Here is a 27,009-nt window from a genome sequence, read left to right as displayed (position 1 = left end):
TATCCAATGAAAGGTTTTATTAAGAGAATGAGAGATGGGGAGATGGGGGGGTACATTAACTGCAGGGGCAAAAGAACCACAAATACAAGATCCCAGCGACAACCACAGGGCACCTGACACACCTTTCTTCCCTCCCAACCCACCCACAGCCCTCTGTGAGCAAAAACACCCTCTCCCTTCTGGTCCAGCTGGCCGTATCAGTGCATGGCCAGAAAACAGTGAAATGAACCCCAACTCACTGGGATAAATAAGTTGCACTGGACATTTTAAAATTTCAAATTTAATTACAACATACATAAATAAATAGGACAGACAGCAACAGGACTGTGATGAGCAGCCTGGATTCAAGTTCTGCAATTTGTGCTTTATCTTCTTTGTTCCTTGAGGACCCCTCCTGCCCATTTCTTTCCAAGAGTAGGAAGGGTACAAAGAGTCCACTGGGGTCTCTTCCTTCCAGCACCCCTTTTCTGGGGGTAGGAGATTCTGGAATGAGGGGCACCAACTCCTCAGTAGCACCTCTGATTTATCAATTTCCCTCCTGCCACCAGTGAAAACCACAAAGGCTTTGGCCTCTAGAAGCACCCACGGCCACCCAGGCACCCTAATGGAAAGGGCTCTGCCCCATGAGCCAGACCTTTTCATGTCATTTTCTGTTCAAACCCTGCTCAACCATCAAAGGTCAGAAAATTGCACACATGAGACAAATACCTGGGCCCTTAACTTCGCAACACACCACCACAGAGAGGCCACCCTCCCTTACTCTAAGCCAGATCCCCAACTCTGGGATCTCTGGATGAATGTTCTCTTTCTGGCCTGACTCTAATCCCACCTTTCAGTCCTTTCAGGCCCACCCCCAGGAGCTAAGTGCCTGTTTCAGGGCCTGGGAGCCCCTTAGGGATGGGGTGGGAGAAGCAGTTATTTCCGATGCTTGGCATCTTTCTCCGAAGCCTTGGTTTCACCGTGTCCACTGCCCACACTGCTTAGAAACATCTTGTCCAGCCCCTTGAGTGACTCCAACAAGTAGTTCTGGAAGGCAGTGAGGGCAGCACAGATGGCAGGCCCACCAAAGCCATGGGTGATGAGGCTAAAGTGTGTCAAGCAGCTCTGCACTCCGGGCTCCAGGATGAGTGCTGGGCGGCTGTTGCCCAGCGGTGAGCGGTCCTGAGCCATCAAGTCTGCAAACTCCTTGCAGATCTGCCTGGTGGGAGAAGGAGGGCCAGAGGTTGGAGGACAAAAGTCTGAGCCCAGAGAAGGACCTACTACATGCTAGGCATTTTACAGACATTAGCTACACTATTGCTGACCCTCCCAACAGTCTGCAAAATGATGAACATACTGTTTTTCACAGAAAAGGTAACTAAGGTTCAGAGAAGTCATGTGACTAGCCCAGTATCACACAGCTAATAAACAACACATGCCGATTACCCTATAATCTTTCTTTTTTGGATGTCCGGCCCATATTCAAAGTGCAGCTCAGCTACTTACTACCTTATATAGGAAACTTTCCTTGATTCCCTCTCCCACCCCAAACACCCAATGCTTCACAGAACTTTGTCTTTGAAGCTATTAGGAAACAATCCAGAATCTGCCGGAAATAATAACTAGCAGTGAATATAATTGAAGCCTGGATGCCGTGCCAAGCACACTGTCTGTATCATCTTACTTAATCTTCACAAACAAGTCTATACTATTATTATCCCCATCATATGGACAAGAAAACTGGTTTGAGACAGGTTGGATGACCTGTCAAGGTGACCAAGCTGGGATTTGAACCTAGCTCTAGTTTGCAGCCATTCATTATTCATTCCTTTGTGCATCCTGTGTATGGCTCGGGCAAGAGGATCACTCATCATTTTTGCGTCACCATGAAAGCCAGCCAGTATCTTAGACAGGACTGAGGCCCACGAAGTGCTTGATGAGTGAGCTGATTAGTGAGCACGTGAGCCCCACCCTAGGTATGTTTCTCCAGTCACAGTATGAGCAGCCTCAGAGATGTCTCCATTTGGCAGTCCCAGGAGTCTGTGCTTCCTCTTCTGCCTTGGGGACTTGAGGAAAGCCTCAAAGGCAGGACAGTGGACTTGTCAGTTTGAAGGACTGCGTTAGGTGGGAGGACTGGATGTTCTAAGCTGGAAACAGGCAAACCCAAGGATGTGAGGACAGGGTTGCCAGGAGTGGGTGGAGTTTGTGTGGGCCAGACTGTGGGGCCCTCAAAAGAGTTTGAACTTTAGCCTACCAATTGGTAGTTCTCAGATTTCTCTCTCTTTTCTTTGTATTTTTTAAATTTTTTTGAGACAAGGTCTTGCTCTGTCACCCAGGCTGGTGTGCAGTGGCACGATCCCAGCTCACTGCAGTCTCAACCTCAGCCTCCCGAGTAGCTGGAACTACAGGTACGCACAATCACTCCTGGCTAATTTCTTTTAGTACAGATGGGGTTTCGCCAAGTTGCCCAGGCTGGCCTTGAACTCCTGGGCTCAAGCAATCTGATCACCTCAGCTTCCCAAAGTGCTGGGATTACAGGTATAAACCACTGCACCCAGCCTATCTTTCTTTCTCTCTTTCTCTATCCCCCTCCTCTCTCTGTCTTTTCTTGCAGTGAGACTGCCAAGGTGTGAATGCTTACGTTCCCCAGAATTCATATGTTGAACTCCTACCCCCCAGGTGATAGTATAAGGAGGTGAGGCCTTTGGGAGGTGATTAGGTCATGGAGGTAGAGCCGTCGTGAATGGGATTAATGCCCTTATTATAAAAGAAGTCAGAGAGAATCCCATTCTCCCTTCTACAATGTGAGGCCACACAGCAAGGTGCTGTCTATGAGCCAGAAAGCAGGCCCTCACCCGACACGGAATCTGCCTTGACCTTGAATTTCCCGGCCTCCAGCACTACGAAAAATAAATTTCTCTTGCTGGCTGGACGCGGTGGCTCACACCTATAATCCAAGCACTCAGGGAGCCCGAGGAAAGTGGATCACCTGAGGTCAGGAGTTCGAGACCAGTCTGGCCAACATGGTGAAACCTCTACTAAAAATACAAAAATTAACCAGATGTGGCGGTAGGCACCTGTAATCCCAGCTACTCAGGAGGCTGAGGCAGGAGAATTGCTTGAACCCAGGAGCCGGAAGTTGCAGTGGGCCGAGATTGCACCACTGCACTCCAGCCTGGGCAACAGAACAAGATTCTGTCTCAATAAATAAATAAATAAATAAAAATTTCTGTTGTTTATAAGCACCCAGTTTATGGTATTTTGTTATAGCAGTCCAAATAGACTAAGATAAGAACTCTTTTGGAAGAACTAAATCTTTCCCCTTTTTTTTTGAGACGGTGTCTCACTATGTCACCCAGGCTGGAGTGCATCGATGCAATCATGGCTTACTGCAATCTTGACCTCCCAGGCTCAGGTGATCCTCCCATCTCAGCCTCCCAAGTAGCTAGGACTACAGGAGTGCACCACCACACCTGGCTAATTGTTGTATTTTTAGTAGAGACCAGGTTTCACCATGTTGCCCAGGCTAGTCTCCAATTCCTGGGCTCAAGCGATCCGCCAGCTTCAGCCTCTCAAAGTGCTGGGATTACAGACGTGAGCCACCTTGCCTAGCCTGAAAACTAAATCTTGGGGCCGGGTGTGGTGGTTCACGCCTGTAATTCCAGAACTTTGGGAGGCCAAGGCGGGTGGATCACCTTGGGCCAGGAGTTTGAAACCAGCCTGGCCAACATGGTGAAACCCTGTCTCTACTTAAAATACAAAAAATTAGCTGGTCCTGGTGGCAGGCGCCTGTGATCCCAGCTACTGAGGAGGCTAAGGCAGGAGAATTGCTTGAACCCAGGAGGCGGAGGTTGCAGTGAGCTGATATCGCACCATTGCGCTCCAGTCTGGGAAACAAGAGCAAAACTCCATCTCAAAAAACAAAAACAGGCCGGGCGCAGTGGCTCAAGCCTGTAATCCCAGCACTTTGGGAGGCTGAGACGGGCGGATCATGAGGTCAGGAGATCGAGACCATCCTGGCTAACACGGTGAAACCCCGTCTCTACTAAAAAGTACAAAAAACTAGCCGGGCGAGGTGGCGGGCGCCTGTAGTCCCAGCTACTCGAGAGGCTGAGGCAGGCGAATGCCGTAAACCTGGGAGGCAGAGCTTGCAGTGAGCTGAGATTCGGCTACTGCGCTCCAAACTGGGCGACAGAGCGAGACTCCATCTAAAAAATAAAAAAACAACAAAACTAAATGGAATACTAGTTTGTTAAACAGGCCCTGAGGTGCCCTTGCAGACCTAGTTTGAAAATCAATGCAGCGGGAACCGTTGAAGATTCTTGTGCGGGGGGTGCAGATACATGTGCAGGGCGGTTGGGACCAGGGAGACTCTCGGTGAAGGTCCGGGAGTGAGATGAAGACCTGAGTGGAGGAGGCAGCATGTGAACGGTGGTGAGGGAGGCACAAAGGGAATTGCAGAGCAGTCAGGCATAACTTGGTGGCCTGATGGACATCACTGGAGCAGAGGGTCGATGGGCAAGGCTAGAAGAGGGAGCCTCACACCTGCAATGGGGACTGCGGCTGGTGGTGTCCTGGGAGTGTATGTGACTGCAGGGCCCATGCGTGAGCCTGTGTGAGCCAGTATGTGACACCACTGTTCTTGATGCATGGAACCCAGATATGTTCACATGTAGTGTCCATGTGTGCTCCAGGAGCTTGTGAGGAGTGTTCATGTATGCCTGAGTATGATAACCATGATGCACAAATATACCCATATGTGGCGCCCAAGTGTGCCCATGTGGCATGCACACATGTGCCCAGGATAGCCTAAGCAGGGAGCCTAGGTGCCCATGTGTGGTGCCACATGGGCTGCACGTACGTGTGTGTGCTCACTGCTCATGTACACAGCGGCGCGCAGGTATGTGTGTGTGCTCAGTGCTCATGTACAGAGTGGCACCCATGTATGTGTGTGCTCACTGCTGATGTACACAGTGGCGCGCACATACATGTGTGTGCCCACTGCCCGTGTACACAGTGGTGTCCATTGTGCCCATACATGTCTGTCTGTGCATGGCAGCCATGTGTGCCTGTGCGTGGTGCCCTCACTCACTTGGCGGCCAGCAGCATGCTCTTGCGGCTGTGCAGCTCCCCCGGGTCAGCATGCTGTCGGCACAGGTACTCGGCGGCTGCCTTGGCTGGGAACTCGGTCTCACAGACGTAACCGAAGTCTCGGGCCAGGTGCACGGCCTCTCCTGGGGGGAGGGGAGCTGTCACTACTGCCAGGTGTACCTCTGCGCCTGGAACACAGCTTTGAACCTCTGACCCCCTGGCCAGGGGGATCCTGCTCCATCCTGCCTCTGTAGATGCCCCCTCTGACTTTTCCTTCCCAGCCCAGCTCCAGCCCCAATTCCATTGCCCTCCCTTGGGGCCATTAGGGTTGGGCTCTGAGCTCAGAGATGGGATCTGGGCCCACCATGTATTCCAGAGGCACCAATCTCCAGGGGCTGTGACCCCCTTCATCACTTTACCACATCCAAACACTGGCTACTCCCCACTGACACACTCACACCCACACATCCACACCCACACACACATACACACACACTGCAAGGTCTCCCTTGCACATGCATGCACACATGTACAAAGACTACACACAGAAATCACAAACAAGCCTTCCACATGACAGAGAGCATGCACACAGATACTGCAACACTTACACGGATACACACACCACTCAACACACCCTCCTGCATTAGAGACAGTCACACCAGACAACTCACTGGCCCTCGCAGCACTCCCATGCCCACCTTCAGGCTTCACTCACCTTCCACTAGTGAAGTCAGCAGCGTCACATTGGCAGCCTTGCGACGGCCAGCTGGCAGGTTGAGTCCAATCTTCTCTAACCGTTCCCGCAAACACCGGCCCCCATTTTTGGACTTGGCCCTTGACATGCACAGAGAGAGACAGACATACAACTATGAAGACAAGAGAAACGCGTGGAGGCCAAGTGACCGCCAAAGGGCCTTGTTGCCTCCACCAGCCCCTGTTGAGGTTTGGGTCTGGTCCTGGGGATGCTCTGGGGTCTCTTTCAGCAAGGGCACAACCTCTTCCTAATCTCCATGGTTTTGCAGCCAAGACAGAGGCAGGGGGCCAGCACCCAGCTCCAGGAGCCCCTCAGTTCACTCTAGTCCTCTCAACAGCAGGGGCAGCCAGGGTGCGGCATCCTGGGGTCCTTAGCATACCAGATGGCCCACACACAGCTACCCGGGGATACCAGACCTATATGTAGAGACGCGCAGTGACATACAGAAAGAGGGACACATAGGGAGACACAGGTACACACATAGCCACCTGGGGACTCACAAACACACACACGTGAAAGAATAGAGACACGTGGAACCAATAGAGACAGACATATGCAGAGACACAGACTCAGACACCTAGGGACACAGAGACACAAGATCACACCAAGTCAGGGTCCCAGGAACACATGTACAGACACTCAGGGACTCACAGAGATCCTCCAAGATGCTACGAGTGAGGAGATATCCCCTATGACTGCACAAATGCCACTCCCACACACCAGATGGCCAAACATCCATGTGACTAGCTCCAGATGCACAGGCAATCATACACACACACACACACACAGCAGGACACACTCTAGGCCACACATCCCACTAGAAGAAACACAGGATACTCATACTCATGGAAACACATGCTCCTGGCCATCCGCTACTATAGGCACATGCACACACACACACACATGTCCACACCATCCTCAGACTCATCCAAGCTCATGGCCCTGAAGCAGAAATACCCTTCCCAGGCACAAGGACATGCACAGAGAGAAAGAGACACAGGTCTAGGAAGACGAACCATGGACTACCATGCTCCACACCCCAAAACACACAGGGCCTATGCTGCCACACAGAATGGGCCTTGGGTCCTGGGGTTCATTTCCTGGAAGGGGGTTGAGGATGGCCCTCTCTCTTTCTCAGACCCAGTCTTGTCCTGACCAGTGTGGATGAGTTCTCCATCCTTTCTCTGTGCCCAGGCTTCTTTCTCTGCCCACTTCCCCACCCCAGACCCACAGACACGTGGTGGCCACCAGGGACCTGGGCCGGCCCCCACAGCATGCACAATCCAGAGTCCCCAGGGCCTCCCCTCCCAGGGAGACTGAGGCAGGGGGGCTAGGTGAGACTGGCCTCCTCTCTGATGGCCTGAGAAGGCCTGAAGAGGCCAGAGATCCAGCCAGGTGGGGAATCGTGGGCTGGCCTTCCTACCTGCGGAGGACACCCCCCAGGAGGGAGGCGTTGAGGCACTCAGGAGGCGAGAGTCGCCGCTGCACCTCCCCTACCGTCACCTTGTACTTGGATGTTGAGCTGAGCAGTGAAAGCCGGCCGGGCACAGAGCAGAAGACCTCACCAGGATTCGTGATGCCGCCCACCAGGCTGTCTTTGGCCAAGGAGAGGGCTGAGAGGCTGCTAGCTTTGGAGGGGATGGGCACTGTGGAGAAGAGCAGGGAGAGGGAAACGCTGAGCCAGAGACCACCGCACACAGCCCCACTCGAGGGAGGGTCTGGTATCTTTGCTTTATGAAGGGAGAAACTGAGGCACGGTGAGATGAAAGTGACTCACCCAAGTTCCCTCAACTGATGGATGTGAACTCGGAGACTGAACTCCGAGCTGTCTGGCTCTTGAATCTGTGTCCCCCTCACTGAACCAGGCTGGTCCTATCTTAAACTCAAACAGCTCCAGCAGAATCTTGGTGTTTTAGTGGATGCCATCAGAGAGGGACTTGGATGTAAGGATATGAGTGTGAGCTGGTGGCAGGACCCCTAGGGCTGGGCAATCACAGGGAGTCCCCAGATCCCCTCTTCCCACCCGTGATTCCCACGTCTTTCCTCCCTACCCTCCCACCCCACCCCTACATCAATGAGGGGCCTGGAGACTGTGGGCTCCACATCCCTGGGACAGGGAGATTATCGCGCTATGAATGCCTTCAGCCCTGGCCCTCTCTTCCTGCCAAGTCACTCTGCGAATGCTAAAGGAGACCAGGAGATAGGCTATACCCCCTCCCCAAACACTCCCTAATTATCTGCTAATTGTCTGAAGACCAGAGAAGGGAATTTGAGAAGTTAATTTTTTCTTTTTTTTCTTTTTCTTTTTTTTTTTTGAGATGGAGTCTAGCTGTCACCAGGCTGGAGTGCAGTGGTGTAATCTCAGCTCGCTGCTGCAACCTCCACCTCCCGGGTTCAAACGATTCTTCTGCCTTAGCCTCCCGAGCAGCTGGGGCTATAGGTGCCCATCACCACGCCTGGCTAATTTCTGTATTTTTAGTAGTGATGGGGTTTCACCATATTGGCCAGGCTGGTCTCAAACTCCTGACCTCGTGATCCACCCACCTTGGCCTCCCAAAGTGCTGGGATTACAGGCATGAGCCACCACGCCTGGCCAGAAGTTGATTTTCTAAAATTCACTTAGACATTCTTGGCTATAAGAGAAAGGAAGTTCTTCCTGCAGTCTAACCTCCATCCTCCTGCTTAGCCTCGGGGGAAGGGAGAATATTGAAGCACTTGCTTCTTTAGCGGAATCCTTTGGCCCTCTCTTCCTTTAAGGAGGTGAGAGCCTTGGTAGACAAGTCCTCGTGTGTGCATCAGGAGTGAGGCTCGAGTGTGGAATCTGGGACTAACAGCTACTGAGCACTCACTGCTGTGAGGTCCCATAGATAAACCCACTCAGTCCTTGGAACAACCCACAAGGGGCTACACTTATCGCTATTCCCATTTTACAGATGAGGAGACCGATGTCCAGAGAGGTGAAGTAATATGCCTGAGATCACACAGCTGGTAGACGGAGAACCAGTAGCAAACCCAAGACTGCAGTCTCAAAGGCGGTGCTCTTAGCCTTGCAGCCTCTTGGCAATATTGGCTGAGCACTTGCATGCCAAGAATGGTGTCAGGCCTGAGGAATACAAAAGTAGGAAAGGCTAGCCTGATCCCAAGCCTGGCAGAACATCACGTCTCTCCCTCTCTGGATAAACCTCCTCACCCCAACCCAGCAGCCCAGCCAGAAACCTCTGTGATACCCTCTGCAACGCTCTCCCCAACCACATCATCCCATCCATCACCACATCCCGTCCATCACTACATCCTGTCCATCACTAGATCCTACAGCTTTCTTTTTTTTTTTCTCCCACCCCTGCCCATCCTATGACTTTCATTTCTTTATATGCCTTGGATGTGGCCACTGCTCTGCATTCACACAGACACAGGTTCACTTCCCATGTGAATTTCTCCACAGACCTTGCTGTGGTCTCCCTGCTCCAGTCCAGAGGGATCTTTCTGTCTGGATGCATCATTCTGCAGCTGAAAACCCATCCTAAAACTCATTAGAGCCTGGTCAGTTCCCTGAGACTCAAATCCCAGCTCTAGAGCTGGACAAAATGTCACCTGTCAATGAGGGCCACGTGCTGAAAGTTCAAAGACGTTAAAGTGGGACAGCAAGTAAGGAGCGGAAATGAACCTTGAACTCTCAGCACTGACTCCAAAGTTCACAGCTTTAACCATCATGTTACAATGGCCTCCTTCACCCTCCCTTGTGTTCTGGCTCTGCCTGCCCCTCTTGCTGAGTCCCCATTTGTCTGTTGGGCTCTAGACCCAAGTGACCAAGGGAAATATAATGTGAGCCACATGTATACATTTACATTTCCTAGTGTCCACCATTTTTTTTTTTTTTTTGAGACAGGGTCTTGCTCTGTTGCCCAGGCTGGAGTACAGTGGTACAATCACAGTTCACTGCAACCACCACCTCCCAGGCTCAAGCGATCCTCCCACCTTAACCTTCCAAGTTGCTGGGACTACAGGTGCGTGCCACCATGCCTGGGTAATTTTTGTGGGTTTCATAGAGATGGGGTTTCACCATGTCGCCCAGATTGGTCTTGAACTCCTAGACTCAAGCTATCTGCCCGCCTGCCTTGGCCTCCCAAAGTGCTGGAATTAAAGGGGTGAGCCACCAGGCCTGGCCCACATTTTTAAACAGTAAAAAGAAACTTGTGAGGTTAATTTTAATCAATATAATAGTAAATAATATGTAACATTTTAGTATATTTTGTTTATCCCAATACATAAAAAATAGAATCATTTCAACATATTTTTAAAATTATTAGTGAGATATTTTACATTGTTTGAAATTAGTTTTCAAAATTCAATGGACATTTTATGCTTAAGCGTATCTCAATTCAGACTAGTCACATTTTGGGTGCTCAAGAGCTACACGTAGCTAGTGGCCACCTTGGTGGACAGCACAGCTCCAGGCTTCAAGGGAGGAGAGGCTCAACAGGTAACATAGTAAGTGGGCTGTGGGGGAGGTTGGCAGGCTGGAGGGGCACCTTATGTGAAGTCCTGCCAAGTAGGACACAGAGCTCCTGGTTTGTTTGTGTTTTTGTTTTGTTTTGCTGGTTTGTGAAACTAGGATTCTGGATTTTTATGTGAACTCTCTGGATTTTTAAGCATTGGCAATGATTCAAAGATTTAAAAACCCAGCACAGGCCAAATGGAACAAGTGTGAAGTGCCTCCTGGGATGTGGTGACTCCCAGGCTGTGAGCTCTTTGAGCCCCACAGTGCTCCTTTGGTTCTCAGGGGTCCTTCTCCACTCTACTGAGTTTAGGCATCATCCCCTGTGCAGAGCTTCCCTCTCCTGTCCCCCAGCTCCCTCTCACCCCCATCCCTGGCCTTACCGCACTGAACCTTCCTGGTTTGTTTCCACGGCTGTCTTCTCTACCAAGTATGAGTGTGTCGAGGGCAGAGTCTTGGCACAGGTGGCCATAAGTGAATATGAAATAAACTAATGATGCAAGGGCCCTGGGAACCCAAACTGAACTATACTGCATGTATTACAAAATTATACCTAGAGCTTGACTTTAAACAAATAAAACTACAAATTGGGCCAGGCACAGTGGCTCACACCTGTAATCCCAGCACTTTGGGAGGGTGAGGTTTGCTTGAGCCCAGGAGTTCGAGACCAGCCTGGGCAATACAGTAAGACCTTGTCTCTACAAAAAATACAAAAATTAGCCAGGCATGGTTGCACACACCTGCAGTCCCAACTACTGTAGAGGCTGAGGTAGGAGGATTGCTTGAGCCCAAGAGGCAGAGGTTGCAGTGAGCCGACCACACCAGCCTGGATGACACAGTGAGACCCTGTCTCAAAAACAAAAACAAAACCAAAAACTTACAAATTGATAAATTAAAAATAAAAAGAAGGGCAAAGTAACTGTCTTCCCTCCCATCACCCCTCACCAGAAGTAGGGGTTGGAGAAACAGGATGAGCAGCCTTCTCCATCCAACTTCTATTAAAACCTAGGGCCTCGGCTGGCTGAGCATGGTAACTCACACCTGTAATCCCAACACTTTGGGAAACTGAGGCAGGAGGATCACTTGAGCCCAGAAGTTCGAGACCAGCCTGGGCAACATAGTGAGACCTCATCTCTACAAAAAAATTATTATTATTATTATTATTTTTTTTTTTTTTTTTTTTTTTTTTTTTTTTGAGACGGAGTCTTGCTCTGTCGCCCAGGCTGGAGTGCAGTGGCCGAATCTCAGCTCACTGCAAGCTCCGCCTCCCGGGTTTACGCCATTCTCCTGCCTCAGCCTCCCGAGTGGCTGGGACTACAGGCGCCTGCCACCTCGCCCGGCTAGTTTTTTGTATTTTTTTAGTAGAGACGGGGTTTCACCGTGTTAGCCAGGATGGTCTCGATCTCCTGACCTCGTGATCCACCCGTCTCGGCCTCCCAAAGTGCTGGGATTACAGGCTTGAGCCACCGCGCCCGGCCAAAAAAATTATTTTTTAAGTTAGCCAGGCAGGGTGGCATGTGCCCCATAGTCCCAGCTGCTCGGGAGGCTGAGGCCACAGAATGATTGAGCCCGGTTTGAGGCAGCAGTGAGCTATGATTGCGCCACTGCACTCCAGCCTGGATGACAGAGCGAAACTCCATCTCAAAAAAATAAAAATAAAAAAGGGTGACTATACAAAAACTGTATGCCCTTGTGATAAATACAGCAATGAGGATGAGCTGGAGTGTGGAGGGATGTGGTAGCCTGCATATGGATATTTGCAAGTGCTTTCTCTTGTTGATGCCAGATTTATGCAAACATAGATGCTGCTAGATATAAGGGCAGACATGACATTGCTCATGTGTTTGTGTATATGAGTGACAGACCTTGCTGCTTCCCCTACCTGTCCCTTTTTTTCTCAGAGCCTCTTCCCTTTTAAGTGGCAAGAGGAATGGAACCCAAGGTTAGGGAAGCAGATGGGTCAGGGAAGGGGCAGTGATGGAGGCAGGAATTAAACTAGCACAGAAGGCAAAGCGGAGACACTAAAGTTTGTCTCCGACACACACAGGACAGGATTCCCTGTGGTGACTCCTGAAGCTGAAGTGATCTAATGGTGTCCTGCTGGTCACATATGCAGAAGCCATTAACACACACACAGACACACACACACACTCCTGCAGACACAAGAGCTCCCAGTTATTCAACCTGTCAGACAAGGCACTCTGTCCACAGGTGGTAGATATGGTCTGACTTCAGAACCTAGGGAAGTGTGCAACAGACTCTCCCAGAAGGCTTGTTAAAATTGCAAGTTTTTTCTAGAAAAAACATAGGAGACCAGGTGTCATGGCTCACACCTGTAATCCCAGCACTTTGGGAGGCAAGGCGGGCAGATCATTTGAGGTCAGGAGTTCGAGACCAGTCTGGCTAACATGGCAAAACCCCACCTCTACTAAAAATACAAACAACAACAACAACAGAAAACTTAGGAGAAAAATCTTCACGACCTCAGGTTGGGAAAAGAGTTCCTAGATACAACACCAAAATCAAGGCCCATAAAAGAAAATGATAGGCCGGACATGGTGTCTGACTCCTGGAATCCCAGCACTTTGGGAGGTCGAGGCGGGCAGATCACCTGAAGTCGGGAGTTTTTTTTTTTTTTTTTTTTTTTTTTGAGACGGAGTTCCGCTCTGCCGCCCGGGCTGGAGTGCAGTGGCGGGATCTCAGCTCACTGCAGGCTCCGCCTCCCGGGTTCACGCCATTCTCCTGCCTCAGCCTCCCGAGTAGCTGGGACTACAGGCGCCCGCCACCACGCCCGGCTAGTTTTTTGTATTTTTTTAGTAGAGACGGGGTTTCACCGTGTTAGCCAGGATGGTCTCGATCTCCTGACCTCGTGATCCGCCCGTCTCGGCCTCCCAAAGTGCTGGGATTACAGGCTTGAGCCACCGCGCCCGGCCTAAAGTCGGGAGTTTTGAGAGCAGCTTGGCCAACATGGTGAAACCCCGTTTCTACTAAAAATACAAAAATTAGCCCAGCATGGTGGCGCTCACATGTAATCTCAGCTACTCTGGAGGCTGAGGCAGGAGAATCCCTTGAACCCGGGAGGTGGAGGTTGCAGTGAGCCAAGACAGCGCCACTGCACTCCAGCCTGGGCAACAGAGCAAGAGTGGGAAAGAAAGAGAGAAAGAGAGGAAGAAAGGAAGGAAGGAAGGAGGGAAGGAGGGAAGGAGGGAAGGAGGGAAGGTGGGAAGGAGGGAAGGAGGGAAGGGGGAAGGAAGGAAAGAAGGAAAGAAGGAAAAAGAAAGAAGGAAGGAAGGAAGGAAAATGATGATAAATTGGACTTCATCAAAGTCTAAAACTTTTGCACCTCAAAAGATAGTATTAATAAGCCGGGCGCGGTGGCTCACGTCTGTAATCCCAGCACTTTGGGAGGCCGAGGCGGGCGGATCACGAGGTCAGGAGATCGAGACCATCCTGGCTAACACGGTGAAACCCCGTCTCTACTAAAAATACAAAAAACTAGCCGGGCGAGGTGGCGGCGCCTGTAGTCCCAGCTACTTGGAGGTTGAGGCAGGAGAATGGCGTGAACCCTGGAGGCGGAGCTTGCAGTGAGCCGAGATCGCGCCACTGCACTCCAGCCTGGGCGACAGAGCAAGACTCCGTCTCAAAAAAAAAAAAAAAAGAAAAGAAAATAGCATGGTGTGGTAGCATGAAGATGTAGTCCCAGTTACTTGAGAGGCTCTGGCAGGGGGACCACTTGCATTCAGGAGTTCGAGGTTGCAGTGTGCTATGATCTTACCTGTAAATAGCCAACAAACTCCAGCTTGGACAACATAGTGAGACTTATCTCTAAAAAAAGTTTTAATTAAAAAAAAAAAGAGGTTATGAGCAGTTGCTCACACTTGTAACCTCAGCACTTAGAGAGGCCAAGGCAGGAAGATCACTTGAGCCAGGACTTTGAGACCAGCCTGGGCAACGTAGCAGGACCCTGTTTCTATGAAAAAAAAAAAAAAAAAAGGTAATTTTTAAATATGTAAAAAAAAAATTAAAATTTTAAAAATAGAGAAGAAAAAGATAAGCCACAAACTGAAAGAAAATATTTTCAAATCATCTATCTGATAAAGGACTGTATTCAGAATATATAAATAATTCTTATAACTCAACAATAAGATAGCAACCTAAATAGAAAATGGTCCAAATATGTAAATAGACATTTCACTAAAAATGAGAGATGAGCGGTTAATAAGTACATGAAAAAGTTCTTAACATTATTAGTCATTAGGAAAATGCAAATTAAAACTATACTGAGATACTACTTGATGGTTATAATAAAAAAGACAGGGGCCAGGCACAGTGGTTCATGCCTGTAATCCCAGCACTTTGGGAGACCGAGGTGGATGGATCATGAGGTCAGGAGTTCACAAAAATTAGCCGGGTGTGGTGGTGCGTGCCTGTAATCCTAGCTGCTGGGGAGACTGAGGCAGGAGAATCACTTGAACCCATGAGGCAGAAGTTACAGTGAGCCAAGATTGTGCCACGGCACTCCACCCTGGGTGACAGAGCGACACTCTGTCTCAAAACAATAAATAAACAAAAAAGGCCAGGCGCGGTGGTTCATGCCTGTAATCCCAGCATTTTGGGAGGCCAAGGTGGGTGGATCACCTGAGGTCAGGAGTTCAGGACCAGCCTGACCAACATGGAGAAACCCCCTCTCTACTAAAAATACAAAATTAGCCGGGTGTGGTGGTGCATGCCTGTAATCCCAGCTACTCGGGAGGCTGAGGCAGGAGAATCACTTGAACCCAGGAGGCGGAGGTTGCGGTGAGCTGAGATTGCATCATTGCACTCCAGCCTGGGCAGTGAAACTCCAGTGAAACTCCAAAAAAAAAAAAAAAAAAAAAAAAAAAGACAATTCTGAGTGTAGGATGTGGAAAAGTGGAACCCTCACACATTGCTGGTGAGAATGCAAAATAATACAGCACTTTAGAAAACAGCTTGACAGTTTCTTAAAAATTAAACCTAAACCGACCATATAATCCAGCAATTCCACTCCTAGGAATTTACTCAAAAGCACTAAAAATATATGTCTACACTAAGGCATGTATGTGAATGTTCACAGCAACATTATTCAAGACAGCTAAAAAGTGGAAACAGCCCAAGTACCCATCAACTGACCAACGGATAAACAAAATATGTTACACCCATACAATGGCATACTACGCAGCAAGAAAAAGAAACAAGCTGCTGATAATAGTTTGTTTCTTTTTATTGCTGCTTCTTTTACTTAGTATAATGTTTGGGGCGAGCCTCAAAAACATTATGCTAAGCAAAAGGAGCTTGATGCAAAAGTCTGCATATTTATATATTCTATTTATAGAACATGTCCAGAATACGCAAATTTACGGACAGAAAGCAGATCAGTAGTGGTCTAAGGTTTGGGGTGAGAATGGGGATTAGCTACAAATGGGAACTTCTGGGAATGACAGAAATGCCTCAAAATGAATTGTGGTAATGGTTACACAACTCTACATTTATTAAAAATCATCAAATTAAATTCTTACAATGTGTAAATTTTAGGTATGTAAATTTTACCTCAGTAAATCAGTTAAAAAATGCAAGTTCCAGGGCCATACTTCCAGGGTTCTCATGCAATCAATGTGGGGTGGTGCCCAAGAAATTTGCATTTTTAACAAGCATCTCCTGGGGGTCCTGATGCATGTGGTTGCTTACACTACACTTAGGGTACCACTGGTCCAAAGCTTGAAGGGGTTGGAGCAAGAGGAAGGTAGACGGGAGGGGTAGTGACCTGCTCCCCAGCCTACACTGGGGTGCAACATGTGCAAATGTCCTCCCTAGAGTTTCCTCATCTCCCCTGCTGGGACCTGCTGACTAAGTTTCCTTCTCATCAACTGCCGGAGGGTTTCTTTCTTTTTTTTTTAAGACGGAGTTTTGCTCTTGTTGCACAGGCTGGAGTGCAATGGCGCGATCTTGGCTCACTGCAACCTCCGCCTCCTGGGTTCAAGCGATTTTCCTGTCTCAGCCTCCTGAGTAGCTGGGACTACAGGTGTGTGTGCACCACCACGCCTGGCTAATTTTTTTGTACTTTTTTTTTTTTGAGACGGAGTCTTGCTCTGTCGCCCGGGCTGGAGTGCAGTGGCCGGATCTCAGCTCACTGCAAGCTCCGCCTCCCGGGTTTACACCATTCTCCTGCCTCAGCCTCCAGAGTAGCTGGGACTACAGGTGCCTGCCACCTCGCCCGGCTAGATTTTTGTATTTTTTTAGTAGAGACGGGTTTTCACCGTGTTAGCCAGGATGGTCTCGATCTCCTGACCTCGTGATCCACCCGTCTCGGCCTCCCAAAGTGCTGGGATTACAGGCTTGAGCCACCGCGCCCGGCCTATCTGCACATTTTTAAAGTTGCTTTCTGGGGCAGAGAGTAAGTAGCCTGGGAGGCAAGTGAGAAAGGGTTGTGGAAGTGCAAGTTCAGATTCTGTAAATTTTTGATATTTTGTTTATCATGGATTTTTGCACTATTTTCATTTAAAAAGGCCAAGTGTGGTGGCTCATGCCTGTAATCCCAGCACTTTGGGAGGCTGAAGCGAGCAGGTCACTTGAGGTCAGGAGTTCGAGACCAGCCTGGCCAATATGATGAAACCCCGCCTCTACTAAAAATAAAAAAATTAGCTGGGCGTGGTGGCGGGTACTTGTAATCCCAGCTATTTGGGAGGCTGAGGTACAAGAATCTGGGAGGCAGAGGTTGCAGTGAGCTGAGATCGTGGTGCTCCACCCCAACCTGGGCGAGAAAGTAAAACTGTGTCTCAAAAATAAATAAATAAATAAAAATATATTTTTTTGAGACAGAGTTTTGCTCTTGTTGTCCAGGCTAGAGTGCAATGGCGTGATCTTGGCTCACTGCAGCCTCCACCCCTTGGGTTCAAGTGATTCTCCTGCCTCAGCCTCCGGAGTAGCTGGGATTACAGGTGCCTGCCACCCTACCCAGCTAATTTTTGTATTTTTAGTAGAGACGGGGTTTCACCATATTGGCCAGGCTGGTCTTGAACTCCAGACCTCAGGTGATCCACCTGCCTCAGCCTCCCAAAGTGCTGGGATTACAACAGGGTGTGAGCCACCGTGCTGCCCAGCCTCTTTTTTTTTTTTTTTTTTTTTTTTTCTGAGATAGTCTCACTCTGTTGCCCAGGCTGGAGTGCAGTGGCATGATCTTGGCTCACTGCAACCTCTGCCTCCTGAGTCAAGCAATTCTCCTGCCTCAATCTCTTGAGTAGCTGGGATTACAGGCGAGCGCCACCACACTGGGCTAATCTTTGTATTTTTAGTAGAGACAGGGTTTCACCATGTTGGCTAGGCTGGTCTCGAACTCTTGACCTCAAGTGATCCGGCCTCCGAAAGTACTGGGATTACAGGTGTGAGCCATGGCGCCCAGGCCTATTTATCTTGATTACTGAGTTTTTTGGCACCCTCTCAAATTCTGTCCCAGAGGTCAGTATCTCACTCATCTCACCCATGTCCTGGCTGCTTAGAGATTCTCTGGGAAGTGGAGACCCTCCCCAGCTTCCTCCTCCTTCTCCAGGGCCAAAGACAGCAGGGAAGAGGGCTACTGTTTACATCAGCTCCTGTCCTAGAGATCCCCTGAGATTGGACAGCTGAGCCTGAGGAGAGGGATTCCCCACCCTCAAGTAGGTAACCACCCACTCTCCTGCAGAGGGAATGAGGGATCCATCTCAGTTCTCATCCTTGACCACTCCCCTCCAGCTCTGGTTGTATAGCCTGAAACCCACACACGGTTTGTAACTTTTTTTTTTTTTTTTTTTTTTTTCTTTTTTTGGAGACGGAATCTCGCTCTGTCGCCAGGCTGGAGTGCAGTGGCGCGATCTTGGCTCACTGCAATCTCCGCCTCCCGGGTTCAAGCGATTCTCCTGGCTCAGCCTCCCGAGTAGCTGGGACTATAGGCGTGCACCACCTTGCCCGGCTAATTTGTTTGTAACCTTTTTAACCTGTCTGGCTTTTCCACAGGGAGGGCATTTGCACATGTGTGATGAAAGTAGCCCTTTTTACACACCCCCTCTTTCAGTGCACTCAGACTTCACAACCCATCACTCATTAATTCAACAAACACGCACTAAGCACCTCCTGAGCCCGGTTCAACTATCTCTCCTCTAGGCACTCACCCAACCTCGGGCACTCACCGCGCCTCCTCTGAGCCCTTTCCGCGTCCCATACAGCCCCTGCTCACTGCCCTTCTCGGCTGGAAAATATTCTCGTTAAGCTCCGTCTCCCCACCAGTCCTGCTTGCTTTCTGTGTCTCTGGGATAAGTTGCAAAACTGGAGGTGACAAATGTGGGCAGGAAATGGAGGGCTCTCTTATTCGCCTAGGGTCTGCCTCAGTCCTGCCATCTCCTGCCCAATATCGCGGGTGCAACTGGCGGGCGACCCGGAAGTGTGTGGTAAGAAGCCGGGGCTTCGCCTGGCCGCCCCTCCCGGACACTCGCCTGCAGTCAGCGAAGCTTTTGCAACACAGGTCTGGGCCCTACGTGCTCCAGGCGGCACTGGCCAAGTCGAAGCCCGAGAACCCCCACTGCCGAGATGTGAAGGCCGCTTCTGGGGTGGGGCTGAGGCTGCAGCTGCCTCCCTTTAGCACCAAGGACCCCAACCTTCAGCGACGCAGCCGCCCCTCCCGACCAGGCTGGAGGGACTGCAGGGATCCGATGCTTCTGGTGGCCAAAGAGCGACTTTCTCTGATTCCAGGGCCCTGGCGGGGCAGGCTCCAGTACCGCACTCGGCGGACGCCGAAGGTCTGTGGGACAGGACAGGGGTTCCGCGTGCTGTCGGAAGGGCAGAGGACGAAGGAGGGCGCTAATTCACTCCCCACGGGGCTGGCGGCGACTCCGAGTCCCGCAGTGACCGCGGAGGGCCAAGGTGAAAACTGCCGGGGGCGCCGAGCGGGGGTGTGGGGAGGGGCGGCTCCAGGGAGCAAGGAGCCCACCGGCCTCGCCGCCTGCCCTAGGTCGCCCGCCCACGCTTCCCCCTGGGTCACGACCTCCGGATCCAGCTGTGCCGGGCTGCTGCCCCTTCCCCTTTGCTGCAGCGCCGCGGGCTGTAACTCGACGTCTAGGCTGAGGCGTCCAGGGCGCAGTCTCCGCTCAGGTCGCCGGCGCTCCACTCGCTCCACTCTGCCACACGCCCGCTGGCGCTGGGGTCCCGCTGGCGCTGGGGTCCCGCTGGCGCTGGGGTCCCGCTGGCGCTGGGGTCCCGCTGGCGCTGGGGTCCCGCTGGCGCTGGGGTCCCGCGGTTGGGCACGCTAGTCCGAGCGGCCCCGCCCGGTCCCGCTCCAGGGAGCCAGCGCGCCGCACCCGGGATGTTCGCACTCTCCTTGTGTTCTTTGCACTGCTTTGGAGGATTTCGGCGCACCCCCAGGATCTAGGAGTCTTGTTTGAGAGAAACCAGCTCTGGGAAGGCCTCACATCCAGTCTCCTGTCTCGGCTTTGGACTGGGTTCCGGGTTAAAGTACTCAGAGCACCAGCTGATCCTTCTACCCTTGCGCAGGGCAGAGATCCCCAAGCCCCTTTCTAAAATGCAGGGTCTTAGCCTTTCTCAGGGAGTCAGTGAACCTAGATTCTCAGTCTCTTGAGCCCAAGTGTGAGTAGGGAACTGGGGACCACCACCATGCTCATATTTCTGGTGGCCAGGAAGTCCAGGCAGGCTTTTGCCCACTGCAGAAGGCTCTCTTTCTTCAGGGGTCAAGAAAGGCGCTGTCCAGTAAGCCAACCAAGCCCCACCAGTAGAGGGGCGCTGCAGCCCGCTTCCTAGTGTCTTTCCCAAGCCCCCAGTTCCAAGAGACACAGGACACAGCCCCAATTCCACCCCCCCAACTTCCTGCCCTGTTGCCTCATCTTTCTCCCTACACACTCCAGGCCATCCGGCCAACCCCCAACTCCTGGTAACTCAGCCCCAGCTCCTGGAAGTCCAGCCCCAGCCCTGCCACCACCACTTCCACCCTGGCCTCCCCTGAGAGCAAGTGGAGGGCGAATAGAGCCCAGGCTTGAATTCATTCGTTTGAAAAACAACTCGAGCCAAATCCTGTGGGAGCAGTGCCTGCCTGGGGCACCGCAGGCTCATGTGCATCTCTGAATTCTTTCCCCTACCTGCCCCAAAGGTAAGGAGGCTGCTACCCAATGCCTGGGTCCCTCTGAGTCTCTGCTCCTTTCTGGCTGTCTCTCTTTTTGTCTGTCTCTCACCTTCCCCTGGCATGGCCAGAACTTGGTCCTCAGGCCAGAAAAGGTGGGTGTCCCTGGATTTTACTAATGCCAGGAGTCACACAAATACTCCTGTATATACACAGAGAGGGCCCTCGCATGCTTGGAAATCCTCAGATACCAAAGAACAAAGTGCAGGACACCACAGAGATACTGTACACATTGAGACCCCCACATGCAGAGAAATGCACACCCGCACACAGAGACACACCTCACAAACACATTCACAGAAACAGACACACACTCCAAGAAATACTAGGACACCCATGAAGGGAACATTTCAGACACGCACAGGACCCTGAACTCACACAGACACAGACACCCAGGAGCAGGTAGGCCCTGACTCAGGTGCATACACCCTAACACACAGTATTCACACACCAGCTCCCCTAAGTCTAAATGCTGCAAGAGACTCCCACACAAAGAAAATTCCCCCAGAGGCCTCCAAGGCCCTGCCGGGAAGGAAGGAGAAGGGAGGGGAAGAAAGTGCCTGCCAGGCTCCCAAATGCTAAGGCTCTGTAAAGTGAAAATCATTTCCCCAGCTCCGTGGGAACAGCACTTCCATTCCCACCTTTTAGGGAAACAGGGAAGTGGTTTAACTTGTTCTGCACATCAACTCCAGATCTACAAGAGTGCCCCCCCTCGGCAGGGAGAGGCCAGGCTCCCAGTGCTGCAGCCCAGTGAAGGCTGACCCGCTCAGGCCCACCCCAGGCCACAGGGTGCTGGGCAAACTCACCAAGCCAGCACCTCTGCCTAACCGCTGGCTGGGCCGGGAAGACTGCCTGGTGGACACCCAGCCTGGCGACACATAGGAGGCACGGCTGGTGAAGAAAATGGATCTGTGCACCCGGGGCCTGCACCATCTCGCCCGGCTCTGCCCTGACAGATACACACCATTCCTTACCTTTCTTGATCACGGACTGGTCTAGGAGGCTCATTCCCAGCTCATCCGTCGCCTGCAAATAGCAGAGGGTGGCGGTGAGGGCGCATAAAGCCCTAGGCGCCCATGGCTTCCCAAGCCCCTGCCACCCCAGGTCCCTGTTTTCTCCGCCCAACCCGCACCACCTTCGCTTGGGGCGGCGACGGGCAGGCCCAGGAATCGCCATGTCTAGGCACCGAGCTGGAGCCCTGGGTATCTCACCGTGAAGTGCAAAAAGGAAATTTTGAACCTTAGACCGGTAACTACTATGTCTCTCTTGGCCCCAGGTGCAGGCTACCCCATGGATGCCATACGTGGCTCAACGGCCTAGCGGGGAGAAAAGAAGTGATTCGGTCCCTGCCGAGGGTTGCTGCCACCCAGGCACTGCTGGCGGACTCAGTGCCAGACAACGTCTGGCCAGGCAAAGATGGCCAGGCAACGTCTAACCCAGGAGGTGGGACGCATCCTCGGAGTCACCAGTGAGATGTGGCGAGCTGGGAGAAAAGTCGGGTTCCTGCATTTGTCACCTTCTGCCTCCAGCCATGGTAGTAAACCACCGCGGCCAGTCCCGACCGATCCCGGACCCCTCAGGTCTCACCTGCAGGTCCTCCAGACCGTGGGCCGCCGCCAGCCCCGGAAGGCCGAGCGGTGCGTCTGCCAGGCCGTGCGCGCCGTCGGCCAGGCTGTGCAGGAGCCGGGGCACAGCGGCGGCGTAGTCACGGCGCGGGTCAAGGCCCAGGGCGCGGGCGGGCGGTGCCAGCAGGCCGGGTGGCTCCTCGTGGGCGCGGGCGGCTGCGCGGGGCGCTGCCCAAGCGGCCTGAGGAGGCTGCGGCTGCGCCAGGGGCGTCAGGCCGCCATACGGGTCCCCTGCCAGGTGGGGAAAGGCTGTGGCGGCGTCGGGCGCCTGACCGTAGGGCAGCGGTGGCTGCGGGTAGGGCGGCGGGAAGTAGGGCGGCTGGAAGTCGGCGGCAGCTGCGGCGGCTGGCGTGTGGCAGAGCGGGGGCGCCGGCCCGTAGGCCGCCTGGGGCAGAGACGACAGGCGGGCCCCGCCGGCCGCTGCGCCCAGCGCGTCGGGGCGCTCCTGAGGAAGAAGAGGTGTGCGTTAGGTGATCCACTGGCACCTGAAAGGACCCCAGCCCAGAAGGCTCCTCCTCAGCTCGGGTGGGTCCAGCCGCCCTCCCTCCCGCTTCCTAGGGCCGGAGGTTTATTTCCCAGCCACCCGCGAGCGCAGGAGCCTCAGGCTGGGGACAGCGGTCACTTGCGCATAGCGTTCTCAGCTGGCGGAGTCCCTACGGCCTCCTCCCTCTGAGATTTCGTTGGCGCGGGGCAGGAGGGTTGGAAAGTCCAGCACTCAGGCGCCCCGATACCCCGGCCGAGTATGTCCTGGGCCCGAGACTACTCACCATGGCAGAGTAGGTGTGCACCAGCATGGGGTGGTGAGTGCGGGGCGCGAGGCGTGGCGGCAGCGGAGCCCTAGCCCGACGGCGAGCGCTGCGGGCAGAGGCGCGGGGAGCCGGCACAGCCGGCGGGGGTCACGGTGCGGTAGCCGGGTGCGACCCAGCCGGGATCCTAGTGTGCGTAGGGTCCTCAGCGGTGGCCGTTCCAGTGCGGGTCCATGGAGGCAGGACGGACAGGCACTGATCGCACTTGGAAAAGTCGGTCAACGGGTGCCCAGCGCCCGCCCTTCCTCCTCTGAGCGTAGCCTGCTCCATGCACTCCAGTTATAGTGGCGGGGGCGCGCCGGGCCTCCGGGGGCGCGCATTAAAGAGACAAGCTATGGCAGTTCTCTCCCTTTTCCCCAGCGGCCGCCAAAGGGGAGGCAATGGCTTTGGCGGGATCGGGTAGGGTGAGTGGGGGGCGTGAGTTCAGCCCACGTTGATCTGAGCCGCCTTCTGGGCTCGCAGCTCGCAGCTGCAGTGAAACAGAAAGATTCGAGGCTGGGACGCAAGGGCCCTCATTTGTTCGGCTCTATCGCATCCTTGCCTTTAAGCAAAGCACTATTCTTCGCTGACCTCAGCTTCCTCGGTAAAATCGGTATCAATCCTTTCTCTAAGCACCTCAAGAGACTTTGGATGAGGTGGGCAATCGGGAACGTGGAATAAGTTTGTGAGCTGCAGACTCAAGCCTATCTGCTCATGTGCACAGGTGTGCCAGTGTGTGTGTGTGTAGGGGGTCTACCACAGTCTCTCCTGAATGGTTCTGGATCAAAATCCCTCGAAGGCGCCCACTTCACTCAGGCTTCCTAGGCTGAAAACTTCCAACGCCAAACCAGGCTCTGAGGGAGTTGGAGACACAAGCTGGCCAGACAGAGAGACTTACCTGGGATGGATTTGGGTATTAGCTCCACCTGACCAGGGGCCAAGATAGTTCTGAAGCCCCAGGGGACCTGGGCCGATTGAGTGTGGGCATGAGATACCCAGAGACTGATGAGTGACTGTGTGTAACTGACTAGCATGGATGCCATGTGATTGTTACGCTAACATGCACAGGCTACATGTTTGTGTGTTACCATGGCAGGCACTCCCTGGCTGTCAAGCAAGTTCCAGTTTATAGTCACTCACTCTTTCTTTCTCCCCAAACCCAACCCTCCCCTCCTGAGAAGCAGAGACAGGGATTAAAGATGGACAAATGAGAGGAATGCTAAGGAGAACAGAAATTAAGAAGCAGAAGGAAGATGTTTCTAAAAGCAAGAAGATGTGCAGACCAGGGCAAAGTAGAAATAATCACAGCAGACTTATTACAGAATGTGCCAGCCTCTGTGCAAAGTGCTTCATGAATATCGGGTTATTTAACACTCACAGCAGCTCTAGGAAAGAGATACCCATATCATCCCCATTTTCAGGGGAGGGGTGAGGCATGGAGAGGTTAAATGGCTTGCCCAAGGTCAAGCAGCTAAGTGGCAGAGCTAGGGTAATCTGCCCTTGGCCCCTTTCTGCTCAGAATCACTATTCTCTACTGCCTCACACTCCAGGGCTTGGATTTAGTCCTGACTCTGGCTGACTGTGTGATCCTAGCTACGTCCCGTTTCCTCTGTGATCTCAGTTTCTGCAACTTTGACAACACCAATAAAAAAGCAGGGGAAGGCAGAGAAGACTAGTTTTTTTAAGGTCCCTTTTTGTGAAGTAGTAAATGAGAAGATTAAGGTAAAATTACTGATATAGAAGAAGCAGTGATAGTGACACCATTAACTCATGGAATGTATGGTTCTAAGTGGGTATCCCAGAAGGCGCATGGCGGGTGCAAAGCTCAGGGCTGGATGATCTCAGCCTGGGGAGCGGTGGGGAAAGAAGGAGGCTAGAAGCCAAGGATTCATCATTAAGAACTTTCCGAAGTCTGGAACCGCCAGCAAGGGTGGTGGATGAAGCAGAATTGGGAAGCTCTGCAAATTTCCTGCCCAAGATTGGTCAGAGATCAGGAGTGTGTTTGTGTGTGTATCTATATATGAGGGAGTCTGTGGCAACACCCTCTTCCTCCCTCTCTCAGCCCCAACCACATGGCATCAGAAGTCAAGCTCCAGGACAGGTATCAGTGCGTGAATAGAAGTTGGTGGACTGACTCCTTTGGGAGAAGTCTAGGAGCAGCAAAGGAGATGATGCCTGTGCCCAGCTGCAGGGATGCCCCTGCTCTCTCCAGCAGCTTGGGAAAGCCAGAGTGATGGGATGTGCTGCCTGTCTGTGGCTTCCTTGGGTTTCCCCAATCTACTTCCTACAGCTTTGATAGCCCCTTCTTGCCTCATTCTCCTCCTCTGACCATTTCTGTTTTCTTTTCTGTTTCTCTTTCACCTACATGCTTAATGTCAGTAACTCTTTCTCAGAGCGGAGAAGCTTCTGCTTTTTCTTCCTATCTATACTCTTCATGAGTGAGCTCATCGCCTCTCAAGTCCTTTTTTTTTTTTTTTTTTTTAATACAGAGTCTTACTCTGTTGCCTGGGCTGGAGTGCAGTGGTGCACTCTTGGCTCACTGCAACCTCCACCTCCTGGGTTCAAGGAATTCTCATGCCTCAGTTTCCTGAGTAACTGGGATTACAAGGGCCCACCACCACGCCCGGCTAATTTTTGTATTTTTAGTAGAGACAGGGTTTCACCATGTTGGCCAGGCTGGTCTCGAACTCCTGACCTCAAGTGATTGCCCGCCTCAGCCTCCCTAAGTGCTGGGATTACAGGCATGACCCACCATGCCCAGCCCAAGTCTTTAATAACTACCTGTCTGCTGTTATCTCCCAACTGTGTTATCTCTGGCCTGGATCACGAGTGAGGGATCCAGACCCATAGACACAGCTGCCAGCTGCATATTTTCTCCAGACATCTCATTGCAGATTGCAGCCATCTGAAATTTTCCAAGTCCAACACTGAACTCAACATCTCCTCCACCATCCCCACCACCAACCCCAACCTGCTTCTCCTCCTTTGCTCTGTAGTTTCATAAATGACACCACCCTTCTTCAAGTTCAAAACTTGCTAGTCATCCCAGAAGAGCCTAGGACCTTTTCTTAACCCGCACAAGCTAATCCTTATGGAGTGTTGCCATTTCTAACCCTTAGACATCCACTCACGGAAGGTATGTAGTGGAGAATTGAGGCAAGTATCCCAGAGGGCACAATGCACCCGTCTCAGCACCTTAAACTACCTTACTCTTACTCATAGACCAGTGGCTCTCAAAGTGTGATCCCTTGAGCCCAGGAGTTTGAGACCAGCCTGGGCAACACAGCCAAAGTGTGGTTCCTGGACCAGCATCACCAACAATATCTGGGAGCTTGCTAGAAGTCCCAGTTCTTGGATCCCACTCATGACCTTCTGAGTCAGTAACTCTGGGGGTGGAGCCCAGCAACCTGTATTATTAATAAGTCCTTAAGGTGACTCAGAGGCACACTAAAGTTTGAGAACCACTATCTAGGCCATTGCAATAACTCTCTTTTTTTTTTTTTTTTTTTTTTTTTTTGAGACGGAGTCTCGCTCTGTCGCCCAGGCTGGAGTGCAGTGGCCGGATCTCAGCTCACTGCAAGCTCCGCCTCCCGGGTTTACGCCATTCTCCTGCCTCAGCCTCCCGAGTAGCTGGGACTACAGGCACCAGCCACCTCGCCCGGCTAGCTTTTTGTATTTCACCGTGTTAGCCAGGATGGTCTCGAACTCCTGACCTCGTGATCCACCCGTCTCGGCCTCCCAAAGTGCTGGGATTACAGGCTTGAGCCACCGCGCCCGGCCTGCAATAACTCTCTAACTGATCTCCTGACTTTATTTGTATCTATTCTGATCCATTTTCAACTCCATTCAGCAACAAGAGTGACTAGACCATGTTACCTCCCTACTGAAAACTTTCCTAGGGCTCCCCATAACCCATCTTCAGGGAAAAAAAGAGTTCAAACATTCTAATGAGCATTCCACACTCTGCAGTTGTGACTAACTTTCTTTTCCTCTTTCAGGAACTGCTTCACAGGATTAAAGGAGAAACAGAAAATGTATCCAGCGCTGTGCTTGGTGCATGGCAGGTAATCAATTAATGCTTATTAAATACTGTAAATGATAAA

General features: G+C 52.0%; 1 protein-coding gene and 1 long non-coding RNA gene across 2 annotated transcripts; one reads left to right on the top strand and one right to left on the bottom strand.

Moving 5' to 3' along the window:
* Positions 1–178: 178 nt before the first annotated feature.
* Positions 179–23,149, bottom strand: TFAP2E (transcription factor AP-2 epsilon). Its single transcript, XM_030912611.1, has 7 exons — positions 22,889–23,149; positions 22,084–22,566; positions 21,471–21,522; positions 7,248–7,470; positions 5,786–5,904; positions 5,072–5,213; positions 179–1,198 (listed from the first exon to the last, which is right to left on the bottom strand). The coding sequence occupies exons 1-7, from the start codon at positions 22,913–22,915 to the stop codon at positions 916–918; spliced, it is 1,329 nt and encodes a 442-aa protein (XP_030768471.1). The 5' UTR covers positions 22,916–23,149; the 3' UTR covers positions 179–915.
* LOC115892061 lies at positions 18,819–27,009 on the top strand. The gene is made up of 3 exons (XR_004051958.1): positions 18,819–19,229; positions 21,773–22,133; positions 26,905–27,009. It is a non-coding gene; the product is annotated as an uncharacterized LOC115892061 (long non-coding RNA).

The sequence above is a fragment of the Rhinopithecus roxellana genome, chromosome 12 (assembly GCF_007565055.1).
Source record: "Rhinopithecus roxellana isolate Shanxi Qingling chromosome 12, ASM756505v1, whole genome shotgun sequence".
NCBI lineage: Eukaryota > Metazoa > Chordata > Mammalia > Primates > Cercopithecidae > Rhinopithecus > Rhinopithecus roxellana.
Note: the sequence above shows the minus strand (reverse complement) of the source record. Positions and strands in the feature narration are given on the sequence as shown.

Coding starts and splice junctions, on each gene's coding strand:
- TFAP2E (XM_030912611.1), bottom strand. CDS start 22,915: ATGCTGGTGCACACCTACTCTGCCATG. Junction 7,471..21,470: donor CCAGTCCGTGATCAAGAAAG/GTAAGGAATGGT, acceptor TCTTCTCCACAG/TGCCCATCCCCTCCAAAGCT. Junction 1,199..5,071: donor AGCATGCTGCTGGCCGCCAA/GTGAGTGAGGGC, acceptor TTCTCCCACCAG/GCAGATCTGCAAGGAGTTTG.